The following is a 24,427-nucleotide window of genomic DNA, read 5'->3' as shown; positions in this document are numbered from 1 at the left end:
TATTTCTATTATAAAAGACATATGCTCAAAACTTTCTTTTCTGAAACCACAAAGAAAATAACAGCTCAAAATGCCAAATTCATCTCTTGTATAACTTTCTTCATGTTGATAATGTTCTTAAGCATTAGGGAAAATTTGTCCAGCTTGTTTTTCTGATACGTGGCAGAATGTGGAGAAATTGTATTTTATCCTTCTGCATCCTCATTTCCACATCCCTTCTAGCCCTTCCACCAAAATTGTTTTTCCTGTGTATCTGATGCCAGTGAATTTCAGAACCTGTTGATGGTACAGTTTGTGGTCCTGCGTTGTGACTTTGAACACAAGGAATATTTTGTGGGCAGAATAATTCTGATGGTGTTTTATTTGCTTACGTGACAGAAAATTTAATCTTTACCTGCATCTTATATAATTATTTTAAAATCTTATATGACACTGGTAATTTCAGCAGTAATTAGCAACCTGGTAAGAAGGTAATTACATCTGCAGAGACTGTGTTTTCACATGTTGAGCAGTCTGCCTAACAAGCCACACCAATGAAAACAAAACCCAAAAAGAATATTTCATCTAGAGCAATTACAGGTTTACTCCTATCACTGTAAAATCAACACAAGCTACTGAGAATTTGAATAGTAATCCCTCTCTATCCAATACCTAATTAATGAAGGTTAATCAGATTCTTAAAAAGCAAATCCTTCTACGAAGTGTACCTCTGTCATTGTTCCCATTATATATCAGGGTCACAGCCCTGCTTATTCTTTTACATAAAACCTCCCTGTGGGGCATTCTTGCAGTGTAAGGTCTTCATGGTATGTGCACTCCCTGTATCAGGAAGGCACTGGTCCATATCTGAAGTCCATAAGAAATTTAGGCATTGAAAAGATTTGAAAAGCAGTTGACATTTAAGGTATGATTGTGTTTTTTCTCTTGCTGAACCAAAATGCTTTTTGACATCAGCAGTAACTTTACTGATCAGATACTTTGTCAGCATGAAAATGTTGGTCATAGAGGTAGGCCTTTAACCCAGCACCTAGAACATTCTTCCCTCTCAGAGCATCACTGCAGTGTGAAAGGGCCCATGGTCATTTTCAGTCGCCTTCTGGGATTTCTGCTGGGATAAATCTGGAGCAGTACAGTGCTGCACCAGGAATGTATCTGGTACTGTTGAAATCCCTAAACTAGAGGGGTGGTTTTTTTTGTTTGTTTGTTTTTTGGTTTTTTTTTTTGTTTTGTCTGGGATTTTTTTTTAGTGTGAGTTAAACTAACACTCTTGAGTGACTGTGTGAGAACCTGCATAAATACACTATCCTTAATAAAGGAAAAAAAATACTCTGTTTCTGCATAAAAGTGATACTTATTTGGTATTAAGCCCTTAAGAAACAAAATGGGATTCTTTTTTCTGCCTTTTATTGACTAGCAAATCAGGCAGGGTTCATAGGTTTTTCTGCCTTTCCTTTTCTGCAAATCAAAACTGTTCTGTTGAATTTCAAGGCAGGAAGCTGGAGGTTGGAAGGCAGTACTAATGCAGAAGTTTCTTGAGTCATGGTTAGTTTACATGTTTACTGTGAAGCCTGTTGAGGAAACCCTTTCTCTTTCACATCAGTTCATAATTTGTTCTGTTTTATTTGTGCTTGTTTAGAAGACATTTTGCATGTATTCTAGTATGTTACCTAAAAATTCCAACAAGATGGCAGTGTTTTCCCATCTTTTAAGGACATGTCACTGGGGATGTCCCTGACTGAGTACCCTCCTGATGCTTGTGACTGTATTGCTTGTAGTAGTTAGTCGTAGTAGTGTCTTGGCCCACAAACTTGTGGTGTTTGATTGTCCTGAGAGAAAGTATAAAACCCCAAATGGTTGTTACTTCCCTGGCTTTCAGTGTGTCATCAAGGCAGAACCTGGAGATTGTCTAACTACATTTCTCTGGGCTAAATTTCAGTTTGGTTTTGATGCCTTAATTTAGAAATATTTCTTCATATTCTTTATATTTGTGGCAAGTTGGGTATTCCACAAGCCAGGAAGAGAGAGCAGAGCTCAGTGTGTGTGTCTTGTGATTGACTGTACAGTCTCTATACATCAGCAGGACCTCATGGATGCTTAAGTGCCACAGCAGGATCTACATCTTCATGTTAGTCTTTAACTGAGGTGTGGGAAACTCCTGTTGAGAACAGCTACTGGGCACATCAGCTGTATCCTGGATTTTACAGAAGGTTTTACATTTGGTACACTCTGTATACACCTTTTCACTGCAGTGGTTTGTTTTTTTTTTTTTTTTTTAATTCAGAGGCATAGCTGGATGATTTTAACATAAGCCTGTTGCTGAACAAAGAAACTGGAGTAGAAATTGTATCAACTCACAGTTTCTTTCTGGTTTGCTAACTCCTTGTAATTTGCGAAGTTCTCTTGCTCTCAACTGGAATACAAGCTATTTCCTCTGTGTTCTTCAAAGCTATGCCAACAGAAAAACCACAAAGGGTAACATAAGTGTGACCGCCCAGAACGAGTAGAAACTTCCTGCCCCATAGGTTTTAGCTGCTAACTCAGACACCAAGCTGAGGGCTGTTAGTTCTGGCTGATAAAGCCAGAAATCCTGACTTCCACCATCTTGAAAATGAGCCACTTTTTGGCTAGTTTTGTTTGCTAATAGTTTAAATTAATTATCTAAGAAGGAAACTTTCATGTATCCCACAGTATTTGAGATCTACATAGTCAGCCTTGATCCCGTAGTTGTCCTGACTTAGTTTTCGGTCTTCAGCTACTTGTTACATTAATTCCAAGGGATTGAGGAGGAAGGAGTGTGCTGGTCTTTCTGTCTTTCTTGACCTTTCTTGTGTGATGAGGTGGCTACATATATCCTATGTGAAGCTGCAGTGAACCCATACCTTACTGTGCAACCTTTGCTTCCTGCTCTATCAGAAGGAGCCATGACTATGTAAAGCAATCTTGCCTTTTTTTCATATTTTTATGTTCTGACATCATTAATACTGACAGTACAGCTCTGGGAATCATTTGCTAGTTAGGTAGAACAGTCATTCTGCTGTCTCAGCAGTGACAGGCTGCAAAATGTTTAATGTATTACTTGGTATTACAAACACATTTCCTTAACAAATCCTTTAGCAGATCTAAAAATGAAAATAGATGCTTGGAATTCAGAAGTAAGGTCAATCTAAAATTTTAACGTATTGCTCTTTTCTTAGCATTTTCATCTGTGGGTAGCAGTTCTGTACATAATCATTGCCCTCTACATTGCTGAAACACTGGTTCAGAGGCTGACAGGGAAATGTAGTCAAATGAAACCTTGGTCAGGTGTTTAATCTCAGGGGAGTGCAGCTATCTCCTAACCGTGTTTTATGCTTTATATTCTTAAACTAGGCAGTACTTCTGACACCAAAGCCAGTAACGAGATAGTGAATATATGAAGAAAAAGTAAAAGCATGCAGTGAGATATCTTTGTTGAGTAGAAAATATGTTGCCCACTTTTTAGATCTAAATGGGTGCTTTAGCACATTTTATGCATGACTTCTCACATCAGAGTACAGGAATTACTCTTTCAAATGCAATAAAGATAATTTAGATAGCTGATTCCCCAGCTTTTTTATGCTGTTGAGTGTATAAAGCATCTAGCTAGTTCAAATGCCACTAGTGGATACAAATTAACGATATAGGACAATTATAAGAGGTGATTTTAAGGAAGATGATGTATTAAGTGTGTTTCCTTCACCTTTTGGATCTTTACATTTTGTATATTTTTGTAGATTAACTGCAGTACATAACATTTATATTTAAGATTTTATCAGAAGTGAAGTTTTATTTTGGTTAATACATATGATACTTAAAATATTGGGTGACTTCCAAATAATTCTCGTTTTTAAATTTGAGGGCTTCTAGCAAATGTCAAGTGTTAATCTTAGGCCTGCTCTTAAATTCTAATCAGCTAAGAGCATAATTGTTCAGTAGAGAGTGAAGTAAATTGCGTTCTTAAGTGCAGTGGCTTAGAGAACTGGTGGGAAGGAGGTTCCAGAATTGGTGGCCGTGTGCTCCAAAACGCAAAGAAGCGCTCTGCATACTGAAGATGTCATTAGTCGCCCTCCCTCTGAAGAGACAAGGATAACCTTTGCGCCCTGGTGTCTGGAGTATTCTTGAGGTTAGTGGGGCTCCTCCCAGTGAGTGCCAGGGTTTAAATTATGTTGTGCAGGGGATGGCTGTTGACATTTGGCTGAGAATGGAGCGATGTCATTGAGTGCTCTATGCTTTAGAAACTTTGGAGCCAATTTGTTCTGATTCTCTATGTAGGTTACAGCTTTTCTGGAGCCTGGACTTCCTTGTGCATGTGTTGTTTCTGTGGGCCACCCTTTAGGAGCCAGCTGCATAAATATGCAGTAAGGGAGAGTCTTGTCCCTTGAAGCAAGCAGTGAAGGCTGATGTATATAGCTGAGTTTTTAAAAGGCCACATCCCCTGATATGCAGTTGTAGGTAAAAGATCACTCCAGAATCACTGTGGATTAGGAAAAAAGTGGTTTGTCTTAATTTTTAGGTTCCTCTAGAAATCTGGTCCACTTGCACTCAGCTAACTTTCAGGAGGATCTGTTGTACTTGACTGGTTCTTTGGATGCCTCTGGCATGACATCTGAAGTAAGGATGGAAGATTTCTCAAGGGAAAGCGGAACATGGGGCTGTGAATGTGTTGTCACTATTTAAATAGTCATTAGGCCAGATTTTGCTGGATTCACAGATGCCCAACCAGTCTTCCATATTCATGAACACTCTTCATCTGCTTTGACAAATGGTGCTATTTGACAATGGAGATTTCATCTTTTTGCTTCTATTTAAACATCTTGGGTTCAGAAATTCTGAGGCTGGTAAATCCAGTGAAAGCTGCAGGTGAATCTGGCCATTTAATTTTTATCTTCAGCTGGAGTGTTATTCACTGAAAATCGGTAATGTAGATTTTATTCCTATTTTCTATACATCTTCTGCTGATTTAGAACATAATGACTTTTTCTGTGGAACAGGTTTTTGAGTTAACCTGCCTGCCAGCTCCTACAGAATTTCTCAGTATCCTCTTCTGTAATCATAACATTCAGAGCCTGGTTTATCACCTGGTGGTGAGCAGGAGGAACAGCATGTAGTTCTTTACTGTTGAGGGAGACACGGCTAAAATATTTAGGGCAGGTTCTAAATCATGCTTTGAATAAAGCAACATACTTCTCAAAAAAAAAATTTGCAGTATTTTCTCAAGTAAAAACAACAGTATTTGTGACTGTGTCAACGCTCAGCATTTGCAATTCCTGTCCTAATATTGTCAATGTGCACTACTGCATTCAGTTTAAAAAGTGCAGCAAATCTACCTGACCACTAAATGACACTATTTCCTTTTCAGAGCCAAAACCAGAGGAAAGGTATTTAAATCAAAGTAGAGGGATAATATGCAAATGTTTATTTTCTTATTATCTAGTCTCCAAATTGTTGTTTGTCACTAAAAGAAAACTGACTTGTTTGTTCATTCTTTGCTTTGCATTTGATATCACTGGTAGAATCCAAACAGAAGCTGATGAATTTGTAATGGCTTGGCTTTAGGTATTGCATTGCTTCCAAGGTTTGTATGACTGCCTTCTGTGGAGAACTTCACCATAACACAGAGAGAAGCAACTGAATTTCTTAGCAAGTCAAAAATTTTTTTGATTCATGTTAGGAATTGGAATTACTCTTCTTTGGTAATTTTTTTGATGTTTAATGAGGTTAGAACAAATGTAATACAGGCCTGGGTGGACACAACTGAGTTCTGGTTTTTCTGTTTGCAGCATCAGTCTGTATGAATGGTGCATTGTTGCCCTGTGGTGGTCCTCTCTCAAGTTTTCAGACATTTTCATATGGGTGCCAGTTAACAGATATCTGCATGTTTTTGCCTATGCAGAGGAAAATATTTTTTTGAAGGAATTACCCCATGTAGTTTTATATCTCATTTTCTGATATGTGGTTCTTTTTTCCCTCCATTGTGTTCTTTGGGGCTGCAGTGTAAATATCAATATCAGATTTGAAAATTAGGGCTAGGGGAAAATGGTTTAGGTAACTTTCTTAAAGAAAACAGCGTCCAAAATGCATCTATATATGCTAATGCTATTTTGCTTGCCATGACGGTTTGTATAATTAAAAACACCAGCTTAATGGTCAGTACAACTGGAGCATTTATGTCACACCCTTGAAGTGTGACATGGAACAACCAACGTTTGTCAGTCTAACAGATTGAGACCTCTGTTCATCAAGTCCAGCCTCCCAAACAGCAAGGTGATTATACTTTGCCAAGTTGTGCTGTGCAACTTTAAAATATATATTTGACAAACACACATCTTAGTTTTACTGTTAATTTAAATATGTTTGTAGACAGTCACCAATTTTGTTTAGTGTGTGGGTTTTTTCCCCCAATAATTTAATTGCTTTTAATGCTCTAGTTTGATGACTTCTTATTTGGGGAAGTCTGGAATTTTCACCCATGCAGGATCACATACAGTGTAGTGTATCTTTCAGTCATCTTTTTGAGAAGTTGGATTGGTAACCGAGTTGAGCCTGCCTTCAGTGACTTCAGAGTCACCAATGCCATGTTCATAGCCAATGCTTATGTTGGACATTTTTGCAGTGGCAGCACACTGGGTTGATGGTTTGCTCTGAACCAAAACTGCACTTCAGAGGCATAGTGATAGCCTGCATTCTTTTTTTTCTAGGGCTGTAATCCTGCATTGGCCTCCATTTAAACAATATTTGTTATAATCATCTTGTTTAATGGCTCTTCAAGATTGCTGAGCTTGTCTCACATTCCCATCATTTTGATCTCGACCATTTTTGCCAAGCATAATCTATTCCTCTTTCACTTTATTTGTCTTTAAGGTAAAATGTATTGCTCTCAAAACTTGGTTGGATTTCAAGCCCTAGTGAATTTGGTTTTTTTTTTTTAGAATAGTTGAGATTTTTAGAGAAAGTGTGAACAGTCATCAACATAATGATCAATTGTTCTACTGCTTTTCAGAAAGATGCATTTATATTACTTGGCATATGCTTTATCTGCAGCATAGATGGATGGCTAGAAGTCTGTACTTCTGAAAATCAATTGGAAAAATTATGCTGTTAGTTTGACCATTAATTGGAAGAATTCCTCAGATCACTTACAAACCTAGCATAGCAGTGACCTGAACTCTTCAAAGTTCTGCATCAGGACTATAATATTGAACTTTTGGAAGAACCAAAGGATGTGCTTGTGCCACATGTCAGATCAGATGATCCCAGTAGTTTCACTTGTCCTTTAAATGTCGTCAATCAAATGCAGTGAGTACAAAGCATAGCAAAATCTGCAAGCTGTGCAAATGGGCAGGCTTTTAAAACTGCAGGTACATCAAATAGTACTCTCTTTCTCAGTTTTCTTTGTGGCATGGGAGGCTTTGTATCATTCCACAACTGCCACTAACCTTTCTTGTCACGTAGCCAACTTGTGAACATGATTTCCCTGGTACTGCATGAAAAGCTGTGAGCACAGCCTAGGAAATTGCTGGACTGATTATCTTCTGGAGTCTGTCTTTGCTTGCTGTCACAACGCACCTGTGAAGAGCCTTCACTTGACAGCCCCTTTGAACATCCAAGTGTTCTTCCTTCACACCCCGGTTTAATGGGTGCCTGCCATAGGTGCCCACAGGAGGAATGTGTTGTGTATTCTGTCTTAACCCATTATTTAACCTGCTCTTCCTTAAAGCCTCTCCATTTCCCCTCTTGGTTCAGAGGTCTTTCACTAGGTGCTCCTGCTGGCACGTTCCTTTGCTGTGGGAGTACTGAGTGGTAAGACTGTGGGTGATAGGTATGCAGGATTACTAGGATTACCTGCCCACTTTGTTCATTTCTCCCCTGCTTCGTGGTTTCACTGGAGCTGTCAGCTGGCGCAGCAGCCAGCTGCTTGCTTCTGCATGCTGATTTGTAGGATTGTTAAATGACTGCAGAGACACTTGGGCTGAAATTTGCTTTCCTATATGAGTGAATCACCTTAAAGAGAGCAAAGGTGTAAAATAAATTACTTGCATTTTATAATAAATATGGAAAATATCTTCCCTGAGCAAAGAGTGAGATCTTCTTTGTTACAGAAGAATATGTTTCAATGTCTGGTGTAAATTTCTAATACTTGGTATGTGAGTGACTTCTGTGAAGGCAGGAATGAGTCTAGAATGGCTATGACCAATGTGCTGCTGTAGGGACTGATCACTGAGTTGCTTGTCACTGGGGTTGACAAAGGCTGTCGTTCTGCAGCTGAGAAGTTGTACGGCTCTACTGGCAGCTGTACCTGGTGCTCCTGCTGGTGACTGCCAGCACGGCTATTATAGAAAGCCAAGTAGCCTCATACTCCTGCAAAACAAAAATACCACGTGTAATTTTCCTGGTGAGCTTTCAGAATCTGCGCTGAAACCTGGTGTTGTGATTTTATTTAATAATTTCTCTTGGGAAACTGTACTTTTGGAGGTTTGTCTGTGTATTAATTGCTGAAGTAAATTTCTTATGACTACAGCCATTCAATACAAAACACAATAAATTAATCTTGCTTGCCTGTCAGTCTTTATTTCATCTAGGCCAAGAATAATAGTTGAAGCCAGCAGACTGTGCTCCTGAAAACACTTGCTATTGAGTTTTGACAGTTTTACTTGCAGTGAGTGACAGTCGAGGATATTGTTGTTAGAGTAGTCATTCCTTCAGGGGATTGTATTATGCCTACAGAAATGCCCTGCAGGCCTTTTTATATGCCTTCTTTTAAGATGCCAGTGTCACAGTCACTCCTTTTTCTCTCCTTTTCTTGAAGGCATCGCATAACATAAATAGAAACCCAAATGTGATCAAAAGCAGAACTAAAACTATTATTCTTCTCTTGGCTGAAAAAAGAACTTTTAGGCAGACAGCTCTTGCAGCTGGTGGTGTCCCTGTTGGGATTTCCTCCACATCCTATAGTGAGAGAGACAAAGGTTTCCCAGTTCATGGTACCTTGGGGCTATTACCAGGGCATGGCTTTATGCTTGAACCTGAAACTAGGAATTTCAGTACTACCTTTTCCATTCTTACTGGAAAACTGGAGTTTTGGGCTGTTATGTTTTCTTCCATCACCTAGGACCTGCAGTGTTTTTTGTTCTTACGACCCAGTGAGGCAGCTTTGCCAAGAATGGCAGAGGCTACCAGTAGGGGAGGTCTGGGTGAGCCTCATTTCCCCCATGAACCAACCTGCAGCTGTATTCTATGGTAAATTAAATTAATGAATTTAACCAGTTGTCTTCAGAGTCTTTGGGAATAAATGGATTCACTTGTTTGGCCCACGTGGTGATTACCACCACGCATCCTAGACCAAATGACTAAGCCTCCACTTTTTATTCTAATAGATATTCTTACTGTTAAATTATGAGGCTTCCTGGAATTTGGCAGAATTAGATACGATTGGTGGGATTCAGATCATTAGTCTTTCATTATGACCTTTCCCTCACACAGTTGTGTATTTATGCACATTAGTTCTTATTCATGCTTGTGTCACAGAACAAGTCATAGACTAAAGGGCTAAAAATACAGGCCTGTGACATCATCCTGACTGATAGTGCTGCCAAAAGCTAATGAAAGTTAGTAGTCATTTTAAAAGCTCTATTATTAACACTTAACCAATGCTTTTTGACATTGAGAAGTGATATCTATGTACTGGATACAGAATATGCCTTTAAAAATAAAGGCTGATTATTCCAGTGTAGGCTGCTTGGAACAATATTTGCTTTAAGTAGTTCACTGTGAATAAGAAAGTATCTCAGAAGCAGCCCCAAGCACAAATAGATGTACTTAGAATGTTTTAGTTGTACAGTAGCTACAGCTGAAAAACTAACCCACTTAATTTTCTGGAAATGCAGTTAGATTTTCTCCTGGCCTTGCTACAGCGATCCATCATTGCAGGAACTTCAACAACGAATGGTTAGTTGTGGAGAGGTCAGCAGGGTGACCAGAACTATGGAACAGGTTTTAAACAGGAACACATGCAGATAATGCAGCCTGTAAAAGAAATGGCTGGCTAAGTATCCAAAAGAAGTTTGTAAAATGTAGAGTGGAAGGTGAAGAGGGAATTTGTGCATTGTCTTCTCCAAGACTAGAACTGGGGGAGTCAGATGAAACAAGCTGGTGGCAAAGTGGACCGATGGGAATATTTCTTCACATAAGCTATATTCAGCTTTGGAAGTCTATAGGACATTGTGAATACTACAGGTTCATGCAAGAGCATAAGTAACTGAACAAATCCATGAAATCCCTGAGGATTAGTAAATACCAGCACAACCACTTTGTAGAAGAAGGTCTGCCAGTCACTGTAAGCTGCGGGAGGCTGCTTGAGAAGATTGGTCAGGAGTCAAGGTGCTACCCTGTGGCATCTTTCTGCCCCAGGAGAAACCAAACTGCAGTCGTTCTCTCAATACAGTAGAGTTAACAGAAAGTGTGCAAGAAGTGGGTCATCAGTTTTGTCATTGCCTTTGTGATTATTTTAGGAGTTGGTATTTCCATCCCTTGCGATGTCTATAGGGTCGGTCCTTAGGCAATCAGGGCATACCCTTTCATTCGGCATGCCATCATGCATGAACATGGAAAAATTAGAGTTTCATTTCTTATGCATGGGGTACAAGTCACCCGACCCAAAGTTTGTGGCTCTTACTGTCACTGTCATCACAGTGACAACAAACAAACTTAGGACAAAGGCTGCAGATAATCCAAGGGTGCAGATAATCACTGCAGAACTGCTGGTGTGTAAGAGGAATTCCCTGGCTCCTCCTTAATGCTGCATTTTGTACCCTTCATGCTTGTGTGCAGTGTAGATAGCACAAAGCAGATATGTGTGTGCAGCCTTTGGGTACAAGAGCCATGAAACGTAAGAACCTGATAGAAAGTAATTCATTTGCCTAAAATGGGCCTGTAATTGTTGCTATTACAAAATTTCTGATTGTGACTATGTTGTGTTTAACAATCAGGCCTGTGGTTTTATTGCAAAATTATTACAGCAAACCCTTTGGGGACTGTGAGCATATACACTCATTCTCTTAAGTATTCACTTGGCCAATATTGTGAAATGTAGCTGTTTCTAGGGAACAAGAGGCCCTAGAAAAAGTGTTGAACTAATAAAAAATAGAGATTCATTTAGTTTCCTTTTTTTTTTCTCCAAAGACCATCATCACATCTAGGATCAAGCAGCAGGAAAATTAGGTCTTTTTATTATTTTTTTTTAATATTGAGCTTTTTCTAATATAAGTAGATGGGCAAAAATACCTTTCACATAAAGTACCTTGACCTTTTGTGTTGTTTTAAAGAGACTGAAAGTCTCCTTGGGCATTAGGGTTTAATAAAAAAGTAGTAGAAGACTTTATTGTGTTTCTGGGGCTGAGAAACAGGGTATGGAACTGAATTCATACACTTGGTTTTGCTGAAGTGTTTCGTGTAGGTGATGTTTGGGGTTGATGGAGAGACAAATCAGAATGCTGGCTCTTTTCTGAGCCCTCTGAGTGACCTAGGACTATCGGAGGCCATATCTGTGCAGTGAGGAAGGGACTAACATGGTGGCTCGTCACAGTTCTTCCTGGACATACCAGAATTAATAGACTGGATTTCAAGATCCTCTCTTATGTGCTATTTCTAATGTCAGCAGCTTTCCTGGCAAAATAACTTGAGTTGCATGTTGTAAATGTTTTTTTGTTCTTTCCTCAGCTCTTTACTTGTTCTCATATACTGGATGAATTTATGGTGTATCTACCCTTCCTTTTTGGTTGGTTGGTGTATTTGTGGTGTGGGTTTAGTTAGCTTGTTTGTTTTTGCACAAGCTCGGTTTTAAGTGTAACACTTGTTTGTCCTGAATTTCCTTTGTCTGAGTAACCTGTATAGGGGTTATATATTTTGCAGCTCTTTCTTGTCCTTTGTTCAGAGTACCTCAGAGGGTGACTCATTTCCTGAGCCTTTTCATGGCAGAGAGGAATTTAGGAAACCATGTGCCAAAATGTTCAGTGCCTGCAATGAGAGTTGGTGTTCCAGAGTTATTAAAACATCATGTCTGGCCTTCAGTAGTAAAAGGGATGTGGGATTGGATACTTGGCATCCAGGTGTTGCTCCCTCATGCTCTAGTCCCCCATCTCCTACAGTGGCAGCTGACTGATCTTTCAGGGTAAAGCATTTAATGCCTTCCATGCTCCTGGCTGCTTGCCTAGTTGTTTACCAAAGCAGAAGGATTTTGGGTATAAAACAGCATCTGTTTCCAGATTTGATCTGTCTCTTGAATTATGAGAGCTGATAATTTTAAATTTCATAAGCATAAATGTAAATACTTTGGATTGTCAGGGTAAGTGCCCAGATTTCTGAAATCCAGAAATACTTCACTGTTTTTGTGTCCCTATGTCATGATTCCCTTATGCTTCACTGCACACTGCATATGAACATTTCCCTTCTGTTTTCTCTAAGCAGGTACTACTTGCTGCTAATTTCATCTTGTGTCAAGGGAGACTTTTTTCTTGATAGCAAGCAGTGATAACCAGATTGTCTTTCTCCTCAGTTAAAAAAAAAGGGGGAGGGAAGTGTGTACAATTAAGTGTTTGAAATAGATGGTGTAAATGACATCCCTAGAGCTTAAAAATCTTTTTATTCTCTGGAGAAACACATTTCTATTCAGTAGCTGTTGAAGGCTTCCTACTGTCCTACTATTTAGGGAATTAAAAATTTTTCAGTGGTTGGTTCAAAGTAGAAAAAAATGTTTAATTAGTCATTCTCATTGTTCTTGAAAGAAACAGCAAAGAAAAAAAAAAACCTAATGTTTTTCTTCTCCAGATGTAAAGATCTGTTTTGATAGTGACTGATGTTCTGGGACTGCCTAAACCAGCTAGGGTAAATCCAAGCCAGCACTCCTAGTGATAAATATATGGGGTACTTTTAAAACACTTGGCGATGGAAGAAAGCAAGCTGCATGCATCATTAAACCAAAGGATCTGGGGAGAAACCGTGCAGCTTCCAAAGTAGTGCAGATCTTTTATAATAGTAGTCTATGAAGTTAAGACTGTTTGTTTTCCCTTTCTGTCGAGTACTCCTTTACATGACTTGTAATTTGTAGGTAGTGTCTTTTGTTTCACGAAGAAAAATATGTTTCTGTAATGATAACACACAGATATTTCTCCAGTTGTGTTATTTCACTACAATTATTAGCTTGTTCATGTAATGGTTGAGTTGTGAATAAAGGACTGAAAAATACCATCTCACTTGCATGCAAATTGCTTTTTTTTTTCTGAAGATAGTCAGTGTATAAAATTTTCTGAGATACTAAATGTTAGTTTCTTAAAGAAACTGCTACAGGTAGTATAAAATTGGCTGAATTTTCCTGTTGTTGACAACTTGTACAGTTTTTTCCACCATTCTGCATCAGGAATAATATAGTAGGCTGAGACAGCTGATTATACTGATGGCTTTGCCAAACACGAACTGAGATGACTGAAAATTTTGCTTTCCTTACCAGTTCATGTAGAAGGCTAAATTTTTAAGTTCTTGCTGGATGTTAAGGAACAAGTTTGACACGTGAGAGGATTTATGATTAAAAGGAGAGATACCTTAGAGTAATTGTTTTTCTGATGTTTGTGATATTTTGAGGATTGAACAGATTTCAATAATAAAGAGTATAGTGTGTAGACATCGTAAATGGTCTTTTTTGGGGTAGGGTAAGGTGCTCGTAGATTAAAAAATGAAGTTGTAGAAATAAAGCTATGCTTTAGAGTTGAGTTTGAAATGTAAAATGTGAAAAGTCTTACATAAAACAGTGCCCATCCCTGTTAGTGTTAAAGTTGAGAGTCCACATTCAAGCATGTTCTCATTATTTTAATGCAAGTTATGAACAGATAGTAAGAGCATACACTCTTCCAGTAGGTGAAAATTACTTGCAGCTGTGCCATCTCTACTTCATGACATTTTAGTTAATTATAGTGTCCCATAATGACTTACGACTGTGCCCAGAGTTGAGATAAAAAGGAGGAATTGTAGTGATTTTCAAAACCGAGACCCAAGAGGATTGCTGTCTAGAATGGGGGGATAATACATTCCATGAGCTGCAATCACTGGATGACCACTGGGTTTGTCTTCAGCTGTAAATTAGGGGATTATGCAACTCCTGGATTGCATTAATTATTAAACAAAAGCAATTTCAGTTTTATTCATTCATAAAATTTCTGTAAAGAGTGGGAGACTTGCAGTGTCTTCTTTGTTACTCACGATTCCCTCTTTTATCTGCTCTGATGGACAGTGCCTGATCTAAGCAAACCCTCCCCTGTGATGCTTGTCACCAGACCTTTTACAAGTTCTAAAGTAATAACTTGATGCTTTAGTAGTAATACAGGTCTTCTGAAGAAAAATGTGTACTTGCTTCATCTTTTATGCTCTGTTTTATCAGTGTTTCTGGTTAAAACTTAGGTGCTGAATATCACTGATGCGCTATGATAAGCCTGTTTTTTTGCAATTCTTTGACTGTAAATGAAGAGACAAAGAGACATTAATGTTCTTTTTTGCACATATTCAGCTGCTGATTGTAATGAGAAAATACTGTTTTATAAATTACTTGGTGCCTACCCAGCAGAATCATGCTAGTAGATGGTCTGCTGGTCATACATAATATAGTAGGATGTAAAATCACCAACAATTCCATTTTTTTTTCCTTATGCTATCTCTTTAGTTCAATATATTTTGCATTAGTTTTATCTAAATCTGTTGTGCATCAGGCTATAACAGAAATCCTACTTGCATGCCTGCAGTCAACATATCAAGTTCTCTTTGTGTATGACTGTCTTTTGGAAATGTGTGTCTATGATAGTGACAAAGTATTGAGTAATGCTGATTCCGAAGAAAAAAGGAAGGCAAGGTAAGATACTGGGCATCTTAGGTGGCTTAGTCACTCAGCACAGTGTGCACATTAATATTTAAAACACAAGCATAAACAGTGCTGGACAACATCAGATAAATTAAACACAATTACAAGCACTCCCCAAAAGGTTTCCTGCCTGGCAGAGCTGCCTGTGCTCCAGCCATTTGTGCTGCTTGCTGTATGGCTCAGAAGTGCTCAGAAAGCAAAAAAAAGGCCTTTGTAGAAATATCCAGCCCCGACCTGACCTGTTCCTGTTAGTGTTTCAGGGTATTTGTGGAGTACCAGTATGTCCTGTTGGTGTGTACTGAGTTTGGGCTGAAGGTAATTCATGCCCTCGGGGTAAAATGGCACAGTCAGCTGTTCTTGACCCAGTCAGGTCAAGATGGGTGAAGTTTTACTCCAGTTTTGCTTCTTTTGTAAGGGGAGCATAGGCTATGCCAGACATGTGTTGTCCGTAGGCAATAAGGAGGCACATGATTGTGGAGAATGGAATAATAATAAATCAATGTCACAGTTCAAAGTTCCCAGCTGTACCGGTCTTGCATAAATGTATGTACTTGTGAAATGTGTTCTTTCTGGCTTTGAATTGCTCAGAATTTGCCACAGTCATTCTGGTTTTACAGGCTATGTTATTGGCTCTGGGGGCACGTGTTCACTCTTTATAAAAGTGTTCTGTATGTTATAAAATACTGTGTGTCTTTAAAATACTGTTTAAACATCGGGCCCCACATTTCTTCTTGCTTGTATATAATACGTTAAAGTACCAAATGTAAGATAAGAAGCTGTCATGCTATGTTCAATGAAACCAACTCTTAATTCCAGTTTTCGTTTGTTTTGTGCCTTGGCTGTAAAGGAAATCTATAGCTTCAAATTCACTGGTCACTGCTAAAAGCTGAATTACTAGTGACACTTAAAATTAGCATTTTAAGAATGTTTATGAATTGTAATATAATTGTCTATTCAGAGGTCAGAAACTTTTGGGTATTCATTTATTAGTTCTAATTGAGCCAAATGCTCAGCTCAAGTGTGTGATCATTCTTCTAGCTCTAAATACTGTCTGACTTCTAACATTCAGCGCAGTAATGCAGATACAATTTTTATTAAAAGAAAGCATGAGTCAGTATATCAGATATCATTTCTAGACCGTTTGGATTTGGGTTTTTTGGAGTAAAGTGAGTCATAACAGTTAAAGGTAAAACATAATCTGTTTTCCTACAAAGTATAAAATTCTTGAAGATGGGAGGTTTGCCTGGAAACCACCCATTATTTTCACCCTTATTTTCAGTCTGTCATGAAAAAGAATTAAGAAGTGAATCAAACTCTGATGTAATTTATGAAATGTAAGTGTTTTTAGGACTGAGACGCACCAATGAGCTAGAGCAGATCTTGTGCTAGGTAAAACTTAGTGAAGATCAGTCAATGGCAAAAAATGTGCAAAGTAAGCACGTTTGAAAATGTGAAAAATAATGGCATTGTCATTGCATATGGCCACAGTGAAGTATTATTAATTATTTGCATTTTTGTTTATCACAGTAGGACTAGGATTTTTTCTTTTTTTTTTCTTTTCCTTTCAAGTGCAAACTGAGTTCACTGTTTAACACTGATACTTTTTATCTTTGCAGTGTGCCGGGAAGACTCATACCAGTCAATAGTGTCATGTGCTGCTGTAGTACTCACCCCTGTAGAGACGACAGTGGATACAAGGAAAAAAGAACAGATGATAATGCCTGATGTGTCCAAACAGTGAGTTATTCAAGTAACATGGTCTTTTACAAGTGCAGTTTGAACACCAGGCCAGATTCCTTCTCAGGGATATGCATAGATCCTTTCTCTTTCATCCAGGCTTTCATAGGTGTTCCCAAAAGTAGAAAGTGGCCTGAGGCTAAGCTGCTGCTCTTGTTCCTTAGCCTACATTTTTTTCCCCAAGACTTTTGGTAATGACATACATAGAGGAAATCGGCCTTTATATGCCGAGAAACTGACTTTTAAAAGGGTTTGATAAGGTGATTCTTTTTGTTTAAATAGTCCTTTCAGTCTTGCAAGTAGTTGATTTTTATAAAGAGGGTGATTTGTATATGCTCAGCTCATCTGCTATATTTCAGTATTTTCCGGTGACCATTGTACCTCTGTGTCACAAGAGGCATCTTCAAAAGTGTGGTTGTGTATTCTTCTAGGGAAATTTTGTTTACTTAATTACAGTGTATTTTGGTATCTTACATTAGGTGAAAATCAGAGCGTGCAGTAACATTTGCCTTGCAATACCAGGCAGGATGGTTATTTCTTAATGACTGAGTCCTTGGAGAATAAAAGTAATTTTGTTTTCATGAAAAGAAAGAAAACACAATTGTAAGGCTTTATCGCTACACAAACTTGAGGTCTATGCCTTTGAAAGTGTGGAAGGTATTAAAAATACGACAATGGATAGCATCATTCCTGTTCATTTATGTTCAGTTTTCTGCTTCTCTTGGTATGTACAAGTTTAGCTTTAAAATTTTCTGCGAAGTCCTGGCTTGCATGCCTATTACTGTAAGAAAATTAAAACATCCCCCCACATCCCCAAAATCCCTGAAACATCCAAAACACCACTGGTGGATTAGAGTAGATTAGATGGGTTGTGGTCTTGCTACAGATCTATGATTTCAAATCTGTATCTGGCTGTTGTATCTTTTTCAATGTGGTGATAAACCCGTTTCATCTAGACTACCTGTATTTAAAATTTAACACAGTTACCTACAGTCTGGGTATTATTGCAAGGGCCTTATGTTTAAAATGCTGGGAGTATCTAATTGTTGTCGTGCTTCTGTTGTGTGGTTCTCTGAATACCAAGAGATTGGAAAGGCAATGGACTGTAAAATACTGTGCTGAAACCCAGAATAATCTCTCTGGTTAGTTCAAAGCCGCATAGAACATTTTTTCTTGTCTTCACTAAAAGGGAAACCTGCACTGTTGTTTGATTGGCTTTTTCATCTACTGTGATGAAATTCTCTTATGAATTCAAAGTAAGAAACTCTGATATCTGTTTAGCTTGTGCTAAATGAAGCCATCTCCCAGATGTTTAGCATGTTTGGATTTTTTTTTTTTTTTTTTACAGCCTGATTAGTGTTATCTTCTAAGAACGCAAACATAACTTTTCCTAAGCACTCAGAGGTCTCAGAAACATGCTCTAACCTCTGCTACTCTTCCAATACTAATGTTTAAAAATACGACCTGGAATTCTTTCAACGAGGAACAAGATTGTGCCTAAACAGATTAAATGTGTTTGAACTTCTCCATATGAAACTATATCAGTGTCTAAGTGTCTTTAAGCCAACGTTTCTGACAAGTATATTTGAAATTAAACAGAACCATTTTGCTGGGAAAAGTTTGCAACTGGAATTTGGCAAATTTTGTAGAAACCTTCAGAGTAATTGTAGGGAGGAGGTGAAAGCATGCAGCTTCAGGAAAATTTCCAGCATTATGAATGAAATATGAGCATACTCATCTTGCATTTCACCCTGTGCTTTCTACATGCAGATAGCTTTGTTCATATCCAGTTAATGGAAGCAAAACAGATCCTAATTCCTGTGTCTAAGTATCCCAGTGTCATCTGTCTCCAATGCACACATGCCCTTGGCATTTGTTGAATTCCATTGACTGGAATGCAGACTCCATGTATGAGCTGGTCTGCATGGGTGGATTATAGTATTAAAACTCAATTCATGTGAAGAACAATATTGATGCTTTGATTTTTATACTTATCTTTGTGTACCCAAATGGTTTTGACTTGCATGTCCAAAAATTGTGCGTATCACAGAGGGCTGAGCAGTAGCCAGCCATTGAGGTCCTGTAGGGAGAAGTTTCTGCCTTCAGGCCCTAAAGGGACAAAGTATGTTTAGAATAACTAATGCTTTCTAAGGCTACATAAGGAAGTATGTAATCCAAACCAGATAAAATGCATATTAATGATAATAAAATGTTAAAGAGTTACAAATAGCTAAAAAGAATTCTCTTGTATGGCACAGTGAAATTACATCCAAGACATTCAGGACACAAAAGCTGTGAAGACTGGGCAGGAAAAGAAAAAGAAAAAGCTTTTAATGCTACTTGTATAATATTTGATTAATGATGTTACTTTGTTTTGGAAAGAAACTGTTTAGTGGCTTTAAATAATGTATTTGCCTAATGTATTTTTTTTTATAAGCAGCAAATGGTGTGGTGCCAGAAGTGGTAGCAGCAAATCTTAATGAGATTTTTAGTGTCTGTGATAAGTTCTTATCAGGATTGCAGGAGTAAAGGGCCAATCTTTTCCCCCCCCCCCCCATATTTTTTCTTGGAATCTCAAACCATTTCATCGAGGAGTAATTTCATAGTGATACCCAGGTAATTGCTGACTTGTTGCTTGTGCACTGGGCAGAATCCCTACCTCAGTTATTACCAGGAATGGATTTGGCAAGAGAAAGAGCGTGCCTTTGTGATTTTTGTCTTTCCTCTCCACAACAGACATTGAGGCAGAAAAATCAATGGTCAGTGTGAGGTTAGGGTGACAAACAGGAAATGTGAGCTCTTCCTTATTTTGTTTTCTCAGCCCTCCACTTTGTCTAGGGTGTTGCGTTAGCTTTGCTGTATTTTGTAGAAATTCAAGCCTTAAAAACCTCTTGCTGTCTTAGTAGTTCAAGTTACTGAGGCCTCTTTGTGTTGCCATAGTGATACATCAGTCAGTTGTTCTCAAAGGTGCCCAGATGCAAAAACAATTGGAACATTTTGAACAGTGAATTCTGCTTACAGAGTCCTAATTTTAGTCCTTCCTATCTGAATTCTAATATAAATAAATCAGCTGCTGGCACAGAGCAATGGCATGAGGAATCCTCTCTTCAAGTTCTTACAAGACAGCATGGGAGAGGATGCATGGCCCAGGGAACTCTATGTTATGCTTTAAATTAACTTAGCTTCTGCTTCACTGGGCAAACTCTAGGGCTGAAAGGTCAGCCCTACAGGGGCCAGTGTGGAAAAGGAAGTGTCTAAAGACACACAAGTCTTGGAGTAATGTTCTTCTGCTGTGTGATGTTCATAGGTAAGCATGGAAAACCATTCATGTGCTAGTAGAGCATGAAAAAAGGATAGTGAAGTTCAGGTGCGCCATTTTAAAATCAGATTTAAAGTTAAGCTGGTAGTTGTCTATGTCATTTGATGTGTTTCTTTGGGTATGACTGACCTGCAGTTCGGAATAGCGATGGCAACATGCAGCCCTCTGAGCTGGCTAATTTAAAGGTGGTTTGTGCATTAGTACTTCAGCTGCTGTCAAATTTCTGATTTTGATTTTTACTTAGAGATATTATTTGCTGTTAAAGTGTTCTTAGAGCTACTAATCTTGTTATGTCATAAAGCAGACACAGTAATTTGACAACTCTTTTTCATGTCAGAAATATTTTCCTGAGTTTTGGGGGAGATTTACAGATGAAGAGCCTAAAAAAAAGGTAGGATGAGTTCAATGTTTTTAATCTGAAAGAAGGTAAATTTCAGACTGGTTTTAAGGAAGGAGGCTTTTACAGTAAGGATGGTGAAACACTGGAGCATGTTGCCCAGAGAAGTTGTGGATTCTCCATCCCTGGAAACATTCAAGGGGTGTTGAATGGGGTTCTGAGCAACCTGTTCTAGCTGAAGGTGTCCCTGCTTATTGCAGAAGGATTGGATAACATGGCCTTTAAAAGTTCCTTCCAACTCAAACACAGTCAGTGATTTTATTTTATGATTCTAAATGTCACTGATCATTTGACAGTTCTTCAGACTCTTAAGATCAAGTTGAATTTTTTCTGGTAAATGCCTGAATGAGCCTATGTAGTGAGTCTTTTCAATATTCTGTCTGTGCCAAAGCTGTTTCACTTGTACCTTGCAACTGTACTTACCTGAGCAAGGCTCTTAGGTGTGAGATCAAATACATGAGAAAGCTTCTTGAAATCACAGTGACTACCTGGCTGCTTGCTAATGGGAACAGGCTGCTAAGGGGGAGAGTTACAGCTCTAATGCCATTCTGTACTGCAGTGTTTAGTGCAGATGCTAACCCAGGACTTCAGTACCAATACAGATTGGAATCTAGCAAGATTTTGGTGCATATATAGACTGAATTTATTAGCTGCAGTAATCATACTGCAAAATTTAGGAGGTTTTTTCCTTTCTCAGAGTTTCAAGTTGTAGGTATATAATTGGTGCATCAGAAGACTGGTCATCTTTTTTGACTCTTGAAACCGTGCCTAATTTCTTTCAAAAGAAGTTCAAACCAAGCTGATTATGTATTATTCTTCACTTAATCAGTTCTGGATTTTCTTTTCATTTTTTTTGCTATAATTTTTTTTTTACATTTTTGATAAATCCCAGGGAAGATTTTCTTTCCCCTCAAAGCAACAGTGATCCTATATTACCTCTGTAATTTTTGATGTTTCTGTTGTTATCCTGTTATTGAGAGATGCCTCTGCCTGAATTAAGGTGTAAAAAAGGGGTTGAGGTGATACCTGCAGTATGTGTTCATGCTTCTTCACAGTTTGCCTAAGTGGGAACCTTTGTCTGGATGCATTACCTAGGATGTGCCAGACCTGGAGCCAGGCCACCCTGCCACTCCATCCTGTACTTACCTCATCTCAAAGTCCTTCTGTGGCCTTAAAATCACATTTGTCTGTCTCAAACGCCATGTAAGTCCTTACAGCCCCTCAGCGGTGATGTGAAGTGTGGTCTCTGAAGCAGCCACATTGTCAGGCACTGGTGTCCACATCATGATTCCTGTCTGCTCTGGCAGTCCTTTAAAAAGGCATTTTTCAGTGGTGTGAAACAGGAATGCTTTTCACACTTGTTTGGAAAAGCAGATAAAAGATGGTTTTACTGTGTTAATGTCTGGATGATTGGGACAATGGGCTATGGAAGCATGTGTCACTCTGTGGGTGAGACAATGCAGAAGAGAATAAGAATGCCCAGTGTTGTCCTGGAATGACCATACTTTGAAAGCTGTGGTTCCAGCTCAGCTGAAAAACTTGAGACATCAGCTGGATTGCAGTATACTCTCCAGCACTAGATTTTAGTGATAACAGGTAGGAGAGGTAGCATTTATATCCATTTCTTTAAGGCAGATACTTTGAAATGGAGTGAACATAAACAATGTGTTTATGCTGTCAGTGGTCTACTTTTACATTCTTTTATCTATTTTGCTAGTTACTCTTTAAACTCAATTTAGTGACTTGAAGGGGAACTGAAAATTTCTACTTTCTGTGTTGTCTGTCACATGTTCTCCTTGTGCATCCTGTATTGCTTTTTGCACATAATGGGAAAAGAAATAATTTTGCTGTACTCATGTCTCCTTTGAAATGGGAAACTTTTCAGAAAATAGTAAAAATACAGTATTAACACTTTGTTTATTGTCTGCTAACTAGTTGAAACTACTACCTGACATTGCCTCTTGTCTAGGCTGCTCAAATTGGTAACTTCTTGCTTTGAGGAAAAACAGAATAAACCAGACTCTGTTGTTTCTATTTTTCCCCTGTGTCCAGCCACTGCAAAAATGTCAACGATTTTGTAAAATCAATTATAGGTAACAGTTGTGCAAAGGAAACATAATTGCACTGCAAAGTGAATATGGAAGAAACCTTATATCTAGTTATAGAATGGGAGTATCATCAGTTTTCATGCCCCTTCACAGTCCCTGCAACCATCAGTTTGTGGTGAGATTGATAGGAAAGCAATCTACCTATTTAATTTAGCTATCTAGGGAAATTGTTTGCAGCCAAGGGATTAAGCAGTTCTGTATAGCTTAATTTGATCTTGAGTTGCAAATGTTGAATAAGCTGGTTTTTGAGAGCCACTAGCTAATTGCAATTACTGTACTGACTATTTTCAATAATTTGTAATTCAGCTCCTGTCTTTTCCTCCTGTGTGGTGGTGAATAATGCAGGAGGGAGAGGAATGATGGCAGTTGTCCTATGGAGGAAGGGTGCAACATAGATTTCATCTATAGCCCTGCCGAGAACTTTGCAAGTGATCCTTTGCAAGTGTAGTCATTGTCTGGAAAGCTTCCTCTTTTCTATGAGAAGAGATTTGGTTTCTAATACACAATCAATTGTGAATGCTTCAATAATTTCCCTTAAAATATTACTGATGTGACTGAACTCAACTTGAGAAAAAGATGTACGGGTGGAATGTTAAGCAAGGCACTTAATGATGTAATTTTGAATCAAAATGTGGAGGATCCAGAAAACTACAGCATTTTTTAGTTGAGATAATTGTAACTGCAAAGGAAGATGAGTGCATTGTATCATTGTGTAGCTAGTCTTCATTAATAAAAAGAAAATTGAGGAAATAAAAATATGTAGGGATATAACAATTTTGCTGATGATATTTCTGAGCACCAGATGGTGAAAATTTGGGTTGAACTTTTCGAGTCAAAATACAGTTACTGTAATATACATTGACAGAGTGTGGCCAAAGCTGATTTAAAACTGTGAACTGCACTAACAAAGGACAGTGCACTTATAGTAATTGGGAATACAAATTTCCCCTGCTTCAGTAGCAAGCACTAGACAACATAAGTGTATCTACAACTACAGTTTCTGAACTAGATCTGGAGTTATCATAAGAAAAACATTGTTACCAAATCACAGTGATGTTTAGAAAACAACTTTGCCTACAGCAAGATCACTTTGTTTCATTGAGATACATTAAATTTTTTATCTTTATGATACCATAATGTCATTCTAGTTTTGGCCATCACCCTAAAAAGAATGTCCTTTGGATTAAGATTATCAATTTATTTATCAGATCTGAGAAATCAGATCTTTCTAAATTTTTTAATTAAATGAAAATCTGTGCATTCCCTTGCATCTTTATTTTCTCTGTTCTCTGTCCACGTTGTCCACTGGGTGTTTCTGAGGTAGAGGAAGCCTTAAATACATTACTTGCTTGTCCTTCATGTCCACAAATTTTCCCAAAATAAATACATCAAGATAAGTAATTTTGCACTATTTGGTTATGGAACTTATTTAAAAATATGCCTTTCTCACATACATATATGTGCAGGTGCTTAAGAAAGACTGAGTTCCAGAGTGCAAGTTTTATCCTATATGTGCTGTAGTGTCTGGAAGTGTCTGCTTTATTTACATAACTGAGAATTACAAGTCAGACCACAAATACCAACGTAATTCCCAAGTGGCAGTCTCACACTTGACAACCAAGAGCTCTTCTAAACTGATGGCCTTGAGTAACCATTGCTAAATATTTTTGGCAAGTACATTTTAATTAGAACAATGAACCATAAGACACAGTTTTGAATTTAAAATTGAGCTGACATTTTTGCTGTGTGATGAAATAGAAATTATATTTTATATATGTCAAAACTCCTTAATGTCTGGAACAATTCTAAAAGGAGATGTAGTTCAAGTAAATGAAAAAACCTGGTTCAATCAACCTTGAAGAGGACAGTTATTATAGGTAATGCAGGCAGAGATGTTTGAGACAGGCTTAGGCAATTGAAAATCAATTATTTTATCTGGACACCTCCAT

The 24,427-nt window shown here is 38.1% G+C and overlaps 1 protein-coding gene across 8 annotated transcripts in view; it reads left to right on the top strand.

Moving 5' to 3' along the window:
- CCSER1 (coiled-coil serine rich protein 1) overlaps positions 1-24,427 on the top strand; it is a 615,878-nt gene that overhangs the window by 138,769 nt on the left and 452,682 nt on the right. For all 8 annotated transcript variants that reach the window (XM_038134232.1, XM_038134233.1, XM_038134236.1 and 5 more), the window contains one exon: positions 16,534-16,654. In XM_038134232.1, coding sequence (XP_037990160.1) covers positions 16,534-16,654 — 121 coding nt within the window. The remainder of the gene's footprint in view (positions 1-16,533; positions 16,655-24,427) is intronic.

This window comes from Motacilla alba, chromosome 4 (assembly GCF_015832195.1).
Source record: "Motacilla alba alba isolate MOTALB_02 chromosome 4, Motacilla_alba_V1.0_pri, whole genome shotgun sequence".
Taxonomy (NCBI): Eukaryota; Metazoa; Chordata; class Aves; order Passeriformes; family Motacillidae; genus Motacilla; species Motacilla alba.
Note: the sequence above shows the minus strand (reverse complement) of the source record. Positions and strands in the feature narration are given on the sequence as shown.